The 10,913-nt window shown below is 35.2% G+C and overlaps 1 protein-coding gene across 1 annotated transcript in view; it reads left to right on the forward strand.

Annotated features, from left to right (window-relative positions):
• Positions 1 to 2,843, forward strand: part of LOC113801021 (U-scoloptoxin(01)-Cw1a-like) — a 19,144-nt gene extending 16,301 nt beyond the window's left edge. Inside the window, exon 4 of the mRNA XM_070145557.1 lies at positions 2,568 to 2,843. Within this exon, the coding sequence (XP_070001658.1) occupies positions 2,568 to 2,681 (114 nt within the window). The 3' untranslated portion in view covers positions 2,682 to 2,843. The remainder of the gene's footprint in view (positions 1 to 2,567) is intronic.
• Positions 2,844 to 10,913: the final 8,070 nt, after the last annotated feature.

The raw sequence follows: 10,913 nt of genomic DNA on the forward strand, positions 1-10,913 counted from the left end.
GAAGGGAGGGAAAGGAGAGGGAAATGAAGAAGGGGGATTGAGGAGGAGGGAGAAGGGGAGTTAAAGGAGGAGGGAGAAGGGGAGTGAAAGACGAAAGGAGGAGGGGAAAAGGGGAGGGAAATATAGTTGGATGAGAGGGAAATGGATAGGAGGGGGGAGGAGAGGGAAAGGAGGGGAAGGAGAGGAAAATATAGGGGAAGGGGAGAGAAATAGAGATGAGAGAAAGGTGAGAGGAGTAAGAGGAGGAGAGAGTGAGAAAGTGAAGGACGGAAATAAGCGAACGAAGGAAAAGAAACCGGGGTGTACCTGACGATTTTTTTAAACAAATTTTTCACTTTATTTACCGATGAGACGGTAGAATATTGCCGAAAGGGAAGAGTAAAGTAGAATGCGCTAGTTAGTAGTACATCCAGAGAGAGAGAGAGAGATAAAAGATATATATATATATATATATATATATATATATATATATATATAAATATATATATACATATATATATATATATATATATACAAACATAAATATATATATATATACATACATACATATATATATATATATATATATATATATATATATATATATAAAGAAAAGAGAGATAGAGAAAAGATAGAGAGAGAGAGAGAGAGAGAGATTGCAGACATTGAAGAGCAAACAAAGTAAAATGCATTCGTCAGTAGTACATCCCGAAAAGAGAAAGAGAGAGAGAGAGACTAAGATCGGAACGAGAAAGTTAAAACAGGAACTATCATATTAAAGACAGACAAAGGGAAACAGAAACAAGCAGACGACCCGAGGAGCTAGAGAGAGTCAAGGAAGGCCAACAAGGTCAGTGAGAGGAAGGTCTTGTCCGATATCAATTTTTTTTTCCGCGCGAAACAAGGTCACATCATCACGCCTGGAACACCGTCATTTCCCACCCTTAAGTATGTCGTCCTGGGGTGAATAAGGTCATTAACAAGGTCATGGGAAAGGTCACCGAGACGTGTGGGTATCAGAGATGGTAAAACAGCTTCGGAACCCTTTATGGCCAAAAAGATTAGCGAATCGTGAAGAGAACACGATTCTCTAGGACGAGTCGCCACGCCTGTAATCAGTGAGCTGTTGATTAGCAGATTTTGCAATGTTGCTGTGGATGCTGTTGCTCTGAGGTCTTCATAACCAGTCTTTGCAATGTTGCTGTGGATGTTGTTGCTGTGACTATTGCTTGTTTGGGTGTTGATGTATCTGTCTGTCTGTTAGTAGCATATGATATTGCTAGTTCACGTCCTTTGTGTATTTAGGTAATTGTTCTTTATATATATATATTTTTTCATATATCTTTTTGTAATTGTCCTTTATATATTTTTTTCATATATCTTTTTATAATTGTCCTTTATATATTTTTTTTTTGTTCATATATCTTTTTCTTTTAAATACTATTCGTCTATATATATTTTTCTTTCTTTTTGTCATCTAGTCTTACGCATAGTTCATTATCTCGTTAATTACGTTTATATTTCTTGTGAGTGAGAAAAGATTTGGAATGCAGTTTCAAAATACAAGAAATAGTTGCGATTAAAGTCATATTTGTACTAGGTATGGGAGTGATAATAACTTATTGGTATTCATAATTAGAACAATAAGGGTGAAAATGTGATAATGACAATGGTAACGTTCAAAGTAACAGTTATTTATATAATGTTATGGTGACGAAGATAATGATAATGACAATGACTACTACAAATATTTCCATTGTTAAAACTACTACTATTACTCAGACAACCTACTGATATTTGCCCTTTTGCTAAAAATATCGACAGGAGAATAACAGCACCATTGCAGTAAGCTTAATTACGAACAGGAATCGATTTTGGAGAGACGCAGACAGTATCAGCGGCGGATGCATATGGTCGCGCTCGGCCCCCTGGCGAGAGAAAGCTGAATTACGACGGGTTCTGGCAACGCGTGGTGATGGTCTTTATGTCATCATTTCCATGCGGTTTTGTGGGCTATTGGGCTAGGGATTTGCGGGGGAGAATGCTTTAAAAATGTTTAAGGTGGTTTACGGAGCAAATTGCCAGCCGCACAGCCAAGGGGTTAATTGGCCATAACTTGAGTCACGAATCAGGCAGATGGCGGGAAAGTAAAAGGAATGGCGCGAGAAGAGGGAGATGAGATTACACCTGTTCAAATACCTGGCTGACAGAACGTGTTTCTTTTTACTTTTTATCGTTAACACGCTTCTTGTATCAAGCACCTTTTATTTTTATATTTGATACAGCTAGGTGTTTGATGGCGGTCGTAAATATGTTTTGGTGTTGCAGGGGTGGCACTGTTTATTTTACATTTGCTTAAACTTTTATATTAGTATCATTATACTTATTTTATTAAATTCGTAATACTGCATTGTCATACATAACCCACCCACATACACTATGTATGTGTGTGTACATGTATGCATGTATGTACATATATATATATATATATATATATATATATATATATATATATATATATATATATTCACAGTTTCTCCATTCATAAAAATCCCAGCTGATCGCCCTCCCCCCCCCCTCTCCCGCAGGTGTCCCTCGTCTGCGACTTCCCCAACGACTCGATCCCCTGCGAGGACTCTCCTAACTACTACGACTCCTCCAACGGACAATTCGGCCTCAAGGATGTCAACTTCAACGAGTAACCGGTGCAGAAGGCTTATGTGTAGTTTTTTGGCTTTAAGACGTGTAGGTGGTAGGCCTAGGCTATATAGCAGTAGTGGTTGAACCTTGGCTCGGGCACACAGGGCGGCTATATGCTGGGTATGCCTCTGTGGATGTGTCTGAGTGTTAGATATGTTTATATATATGTATATATATATATGAATATATATATATATATGAATACATATGTTTGTATATATATATATATATATATATATATATATGTATGTATGTATGTATAAATATAGAAGTATATGTAAATATGAATATATATTATATATATACATATGCACATATATAGGAACATACTCACACAAACACACACACACACACACACACACACACACACACACACACACACACACACACACACACACACACACACACACACACACACACACACACACACCATATATATGAATATCACTATATATATATATATATATATATATATATATATATACGTATATATGTTTATATATGTGCACACACACACACACGCACACACATACACATAAACACACACACACACACACACACACACACACACACACACACACACACACACACACACACACACACACACACACACACACACACACACACCACATATATGAATATCAGTATATATATATATATATATATATATATATATATATATATATATATATATATATATATATATATATACATTTATACGCACAATGTGACACACGCAGAGGTGTATATGTACATAGAAAGAGAGAGAGAGAGAGAGAGAGAGAGAGAGAGAGAGAGAGAGAGAGAGAGAGAGAGAGAGAGAGACAGAGAGAGAGAGAGAGAGAGAGAGAGAGAAAAGGGGGGGGGGGGCAAAAGTATTGTTCTTTTTTGTTATTCCTATATTTTCCTATTTCCTTGTCCTGGTTACCTGGTCATTAGCATATAGCCGCTTACTGAAGCCCCGTCTTTCAGTATTTTGTGTTAAAAACGTTTATTTTCAAAACCAGCATCTGTTAGAGTAGACTTAGTGGGAGCTTCTTCAGCAGAATAGTTACTCTGGCGTAGATAGTCATTAACCAGTTTTCGAGGTAACTATCGCAGAGTCCAGTGATAGTTTGCCTCTCTCTCTCCACTCCTTCCGTGAAACTCTTGGGTTCCTGAAGGCGCTCTGCTTCACCCTAATAGTAGTAAGCCTTAGCGTGGATATACTTAGTTGTTTGTTTTTAGAAATAGTTTTGTGTGATTTGAGCCATACGAGCACCATCCCTATCTTGTACTGTCCCGCTTGTCCGATTCCCTTTTTGCTCGTTTTAATAACAATCCTCTTTTGTTTCGTTTCACTGCCGAAATCAGACACGATTTTCAGACGTAATAGTAATGGTTTCCAAGCTTCCTTTCAACAAAAAACAAATCTTGCATGTGACTGTCCTATGTACAGTTTTCAATCGTTAGGCAGTAGACAGCATGATGCATAGTCCGAACGATATATATTTTATTGTTATTGTTAAATTTTATCAAAACAGGTGATAGTACCATACGTAGCTTTTCTCTCGATCGATCGCCATATAACCAACACTGAATGTGATCGCTTTGCACAGAAAATAAAGTGAAAATTACGCGAATGCTCCACCATTTCCAGTTGTTCCTTTGCCTATGGTGCAATCAGGAGACATCACAACCAACTGCAGTACTGTGCCAACGGAGTAGTAGTGTGTGGATTCAAAGATCTGGATGGTCTTCGTATTTTATCGTTGTGTTTAATGGCAGCACTTGAGAGAGTGTGTGTGTCTGCCATGCGACCGTTGTTTATCATTCATCGATGCTGGATGTACTGTTGCAAATGCTTGAATAAAAGCGATATGAAAAAATGCGTGTTTTTGTCCCTTTTTTGATTTTGTGAGTGGTGGGAAATACAATAACTCCGCTAACACAGATACACATACACACACTAAAAACTCATACCCATATTAAACACATACATATACTAAACACACATGACTGTGGTCGTACCGAGATTTCAGAAATAACTTGAGATCTAATGCACAATGAATGGAAAATATGAAAACAAAATGATTTGTCACACTCATATACTGTATACATACATACACACATACATACAGACATACAAAACACAAACACACAAACATTTACATATATGTATATGTATACGTACATTTGTGTGTATACTTATTGCATATACATATATACATATGATATACATTGAAACTGTTAAGACTAAATTGTTATGTTATGACTAAAACAGAAAAATCGAATGTCTGTTATTATTCGCTGGATATCCCTTCAATAGCGCTTAAGGAAAAGAAGAGAAGACGAAGAATAAGAAAAAAAAAAAACGATGGGGAAGCAGAAGAAAAAGTTGGAGAAGGTAAAGAAAATGAGTGAAATAAAATGTAGAATAAAATTAAGAAGATACATGACATAAAAGAGATAAAATAAAGATATAATATCAGATATCGAGCATCACTTTTTTATGATTCTTATCTTGAATAAACTTTCTTTATATATATTTCTTTGTTTCGTTTCTAACGTACTCGTTACCATTTATACTGTCTTTGGACCTTATTTACAGAAATTGTGATTAGTATATTTGTAATCGTTTTTATAGTTGACTGCAATGCATATGTATAAACATACATTTATAAATATTATATATACATAATATATATATATATGTATATATATATATATATATATATATATATATATATATATATATATATATATATATATGTGTGTGTGTGTGCGTGTGTGTGTGTGTGTGTGTGTGTGTGTGTGTGTGTGTGTGTGTGTGTGTGTGTGTGTGTGTGTGTGTGTGTGTAGAGACACGCATACACATACATACAGTCATCAAAATACTATCGAATTCAGTTTAAAAGCCTCTTCCTTTCTACAAAGTTAGCGACCTGATGTTACACCTTTCGTCTTTGTGTTGACAATTCAATTTCGAAACAGGTGACAGGAAATTCAAATTTAGCTTCACTTTTGGAGACAGCAATAAAACTTATGATTATTGTCCTATGTGGGAAGCATTAACACTATAATTAACAGGTCTTTGGTATTAATGGCAGAAGTTGATAGCATAATTATCAATGCAAGAAAATTTGATCAAGAGATATTTTCAGCAAATAGATATTATCATAATCACGCCATTTATTGTAAGCACTTCCATTTTAATCCTCACTTTACATTTTTCTTAGTGTTTTTGCTCTATCAGTAACTTAACTTCTTTGAGAGTTATAGATAAATGAAATAGGTACCCCATACATTAGTGTTCAAAGAAAGCGGAATTGTACCATAAGACTAAGAAAAAAAAACGTAATACGTATAGGGGATACTTCTCAATTTCTTAGGATTTCTTCTCAATTAAAAAGAAATAATTGAGGTCTAATGTGATAATGCAAGATTAAAAGAAAAAAGAATGACTTGAACAAATATATCTAAATAAAACTGGCAGCAATTATTAACGGCAATGTCACCAGTCAGAGCAGCATAGATTAATAAAAATGAGAGTAAAGGAATTTAATTGTGATTAGATCTACCGTTACCATTAATTTGCACAGTGGGGAGTCAAAGTTACTTCCACAAACGTTCCTTAGTCTTCCTGCTGCGTTTGGCTGCTCCAGGTATCAATAGAGGAAAAATAGTTTCTTATCTAAGACCGCGATCATTTTATTCCATGGTTTGCGGATTTCATTTCTGAAAACCTCTGAGAGGCGGTAGCAAAATAAGATTAAAAACAATTGTATGTTTTGACTTTTATTTTTACAGTTTCTTGATTCCTGGAAACATGTGGTAAGCGGTAAAAAAAAAAAAAAAATTAAATAGGCCTACTGATGATAAAACTACATCACGTCTGGAATCAGTATTGTTGATGTGCCCACGGACAGGATTGATCTCCTTTAGCAGAACCGGTGACATATTTTGTTTGAGACTGTGGAGGTTTCTATAGGTTAATCCTCACATGGCTGTCAGTTACTTAACTTCCTTGAGATTTATAGATAAATTAAATAGGTACCCCAGATCTCGACCAGACCTTCAGATGCAATTCGAATCGTGTGCACATCACCGGAAAGCGAATGGAGGCGAGGTTATCATTTTTTGTTACATCTGCATCTGCGGGGGGGAAAAAAAGTCGATTTCTCAATTGATTTTATTTTCGAAAATTGGGAAAAGCAAGTGCGGCGGATCCGTAAACCAATAAAATAAAAGAAATGCCGCCTAATAAGCTATACAATTTGGCCATATCTCTGTTTACCCCAAACATACTCCTTTTACAACATTATCACTGAGCATCACGGTCATTTTACATTTACTATCTTTTCGCAATGTCAGCGACTTTTAATTTCGTTTGTACCGTCACCATAATAACGAAAATATTTATATGTAAATATATATATATATATATATATATATATATATATATTTTTTTTTTTTTTTTTTTTTTTTTTTTTTTTTTTTTTTTTTTTCTTTTTTTTTCTATGAGGTCTTCGAGGTCCTCAAAGAGTTGAACACCTCTTCAACCTCCTTCAGTGCTGGCGAAAGTGTCACACATGAGAGACGCAAATGTCACTGCACAAGAACAAATGTGACAAAAGGAGTTGTAATTGATATAAAGGCCTCTCTTTTCTATGAATAACTGGCAAGGATTTCGTACTTTGGGAGCGACCCAAGTGATTGGGACACATCTTCAGATAAATGTGCACTGAAACATCTGCAGTCAGGCATGGAAAAACCTAATAGTACATAGTGAAAAAATACCAAGAGAATAGAATAGTAACTTATAGAAAGCTACGAGTCTCTAGCTGAGTCTTCCCAGAATCACATTGTGGAAGATCTACGACGGTTATGGTAATTACCCTCCAGCAGCTACTAGAAATACGTGGGAAACAAGGAAAGCCACTCTTTTGTTGACATGAAAAGGCATTCGACGCAGCAGATCAGGACTGCACTCTGTGTTGCGACGCATTGGATACCCACTGACACTTCTAAGCCCCACCCCCTTCTTCCATTCCGAGATGACTGCCAGAAAGCTGGGCAATAATGCTGCAATTATTTTCTATCTACTAAAATATTCTAATAATTCAAGAGCCATATTCCATGGTTTGAGGCAAAAATTCGCTTCTTAAGACACATGTTCGAGTGGCGACGTGCGATCCCCTGCTGCAATATCTCTATCCCTTCGTCCTGCTGTTGCTTTATTTATCGGCTTATTATAAGCGATGGACAGTGGGATATCCAATAACTAATTACTTCTATTTTTTAAATTCTAATGATGATAATAATAACCATAATAAAATACTAGACTTGACACTGCCCATCACCATGGGTCTCCCCCTTCTTTATCTCATCATTCCGTCCGTCTTCGTCCCCGTATTACTTTGGATACCATGAACACTGCGATACGTAGGGACATACATAGATATGACAGGCTGCGGGAATAGTCGGATCTTTGATCTTGATAGCAGATCAACGTGCAGAAGGTAAATTATATTGTGGTAAATGACCAACTCACCCCAAAATTGACGATATCTTGGGAAGATGAATAAAGCCGAAAAATTCTGGTTTGGCGGGCAAACAGTAGTAATCAAACGTTCGATGAATAACGTTGATCTCTTCAAAAAGTAACATGAACTACATTACTCAGAAATCACATTTACATGATGAGGCGTTTTTTTAAGCTTGCCATTGGCAAGAATTAAATGTAATTGATACTAATTTCTCTTCATCACAAAGGCTCCCATGATTAACCCTTGCTCATATTCAGAGACACTTGGGACACCTGAATCGGAAAGCTGAACCGGATCTTACACCATTTTGCCGGTTCAGTTTTCGTCCAGGTGTCCCAAGCAAGGTATAGGCTTTGGTCTCCAGCATTATAATCAACATGACAACACTGTTATTACAGTGCGTTTTCTGTGTTGAGCACTATTACAAAGAGAATGGGAATTTTAAGGGGCACAAAAATAATGCAAGACTTCCTTTTTAACGCGAAAGTTAAATATCAACCAACTCTTTTGGTCTTTTGGTGCAATTTATTGAAAACAGTTACTTAACAATTAAGTGAAAAAAATGTTCAAATTCTTTTTGTTTAATCAGTGGATTGTAGCTTACTTCCATTGATATATATGAATGGTTAATGGTTGAAACAAATGTACTAGACATCAAAGGTCATGTAGCACTATGGTAAAGTATTGTGATGAAAAAGGTAAATAAATTGGGATCAAATGCGTTAATATGTCAAAAGTTATAGACTGTTATTGGATAGTATGATAGGGAAAAGGGTAAATCGGAGATTAGTAAAGGAAAGGGTAAAAGGCATAAGGCGATTGGATGAAATTGAGTGTATCTGTGGCTGCGGAAGCAATAAGAACATAGATAGGAAAACTGTCAAAAGAGCTATTATAAAACAATTAACGGGTAATACGGGTAGAGATGGCTGCTGGAGAAGTAGGAGGAGAATAATCCGGGGATTGAGATAAGTCAACAAAGCAGGCAAGTAGATCGTTTTCACAGTCTGACCAGTTCTTGTTGTAGACAGGACAATCAGTCAGGGAAACGGAAACAATTCTGGTACAAGTATTATGAGAGGAGTGAGGTTCGGCAGGAATAGGTTTGACAATGAGGTCAGTCAGTGTAATGCACGACCTTGGGACTGAGAAAAGGGGTGAACGATTAGAACGACTGCGAAAGGAAATTTTGCCTACTTGTTTTTGGAGACATTGTTTAGGAGAATAATATTGTCATAGTAAGGGGTTGTAAGGGGAATCAAAGAATTGATCCCACTTGGCTGGGCCAAAGGAGAGTCCTCAAAAGGTAGTATTACTGTGGGGAGGACGGCTAAAGGATGGAGAGTAGTAAGATGGGTGGAGGGGGTAGCCAATGAAGAAGACAGCAGTAGGAAATGGAGTGGAGAATGTTGGGAGAAAGGAAGGGTTGCATTCTGAAGGTTGAGGAATGACTTGGGTGGGTGATTCGGAATGGACTGAGTTGTCAGTAAACATCCAGGAGGAAGTATTAGTATTTGTGGTCATCAAAGGAGGGGCAAGGGTCAGGAAACCAATAAAATCAAATTTAGAAAGGCTAGTTGATGAAGGAGCAAGTCTTAAAGCTCCTATTTAGGGTAAAAAATCTTTATTATTGACCATGGTGAGTCTGAAATAAGTTGGGAAAAGTATCGGTCTCCCCCTCAGGGTCCCTAGAAGGGGTAAAGGCTAGGCGATTAACCAAGGGAATACTGTGCTCATGGCTCCGCTTATGACTGAGACAAAGCTAGCCTTTCATCCTTTCAGAACGGCTCTCACACCTTAAGAAGTAGACAGAAGGGGATAAAGAGAAGGAAAAGGAAAGGGGGAGACGAAAAGACCATGCAAAATTAGTTGAGGTGAGGGCAGAGACCCAAGATAGGGGTAACCTTGAGCCTTAGACTCCGTCTCCGATGCCCCCCCACTGACAACAATCAGCAAGAGATTGAGGGGAAATAATAATAATAATAATAATAATAATAATAATAATGATAATAATAACAATAATAATAGTAATAGCAATAATAATAATAATAACAATAATAATAATAGTAATGAAAATAACAATAAAAATAATGATGATAATAGTACCAACAATAATAATAATTATCATCATTACTCTTATAATAATAATAATAATAATAATAATAATAATAATAATAATAATAATAATAATAATAATAATAATAATAATAATAATAATAATAATAATAATAATAATAATAATAACAATAATAGTAGTAATAATAATAATTGTAACAAAAACAATAATAATTATTATCATTATTATCATCATCATTATCATAATAATAATAACAATAGCAATAATAATAATAATAATAAATAATAATAATAATAATAATAAAATAATAATAACAATAATAATAATAGTAATAACAACATTAATAACAATAGTAATAATAAAAAAAAATAATAATAATGATAATGATAATAATAACAACAACAACAATAATGAATATAAAAATGATAGTAATATTAGTAACAATGATAATAATAATAAATATTATTAACATTAATATCATTATTATTACTATTATCATTATAAGAATAATAAATATAACAATAACAACCATAATAATAATGTCCTTTACCATGTCTAAAAAAGAGAATTTATACTGTTATTATTCCTAGGAATGTACTATAAAAAAGGGGAAAAGTAAACACATTACA

The sequence above is a fragment of the Penaeus vannamei genome, chromosome 34 (assembly GCF_042767895.1).
Source record: "Penaeus vannamei isolate JL-2024 chromosome 34, ASM4276789v1, whole genome shotgun sequence".
In the NCBI taxonomy this organism is placed as follows: Eukaryota; Metazoa; Arthropoda; class Malacostraca; order Decapoda; family Penaeidae; genus Penaeus; species Penaeus vannamei.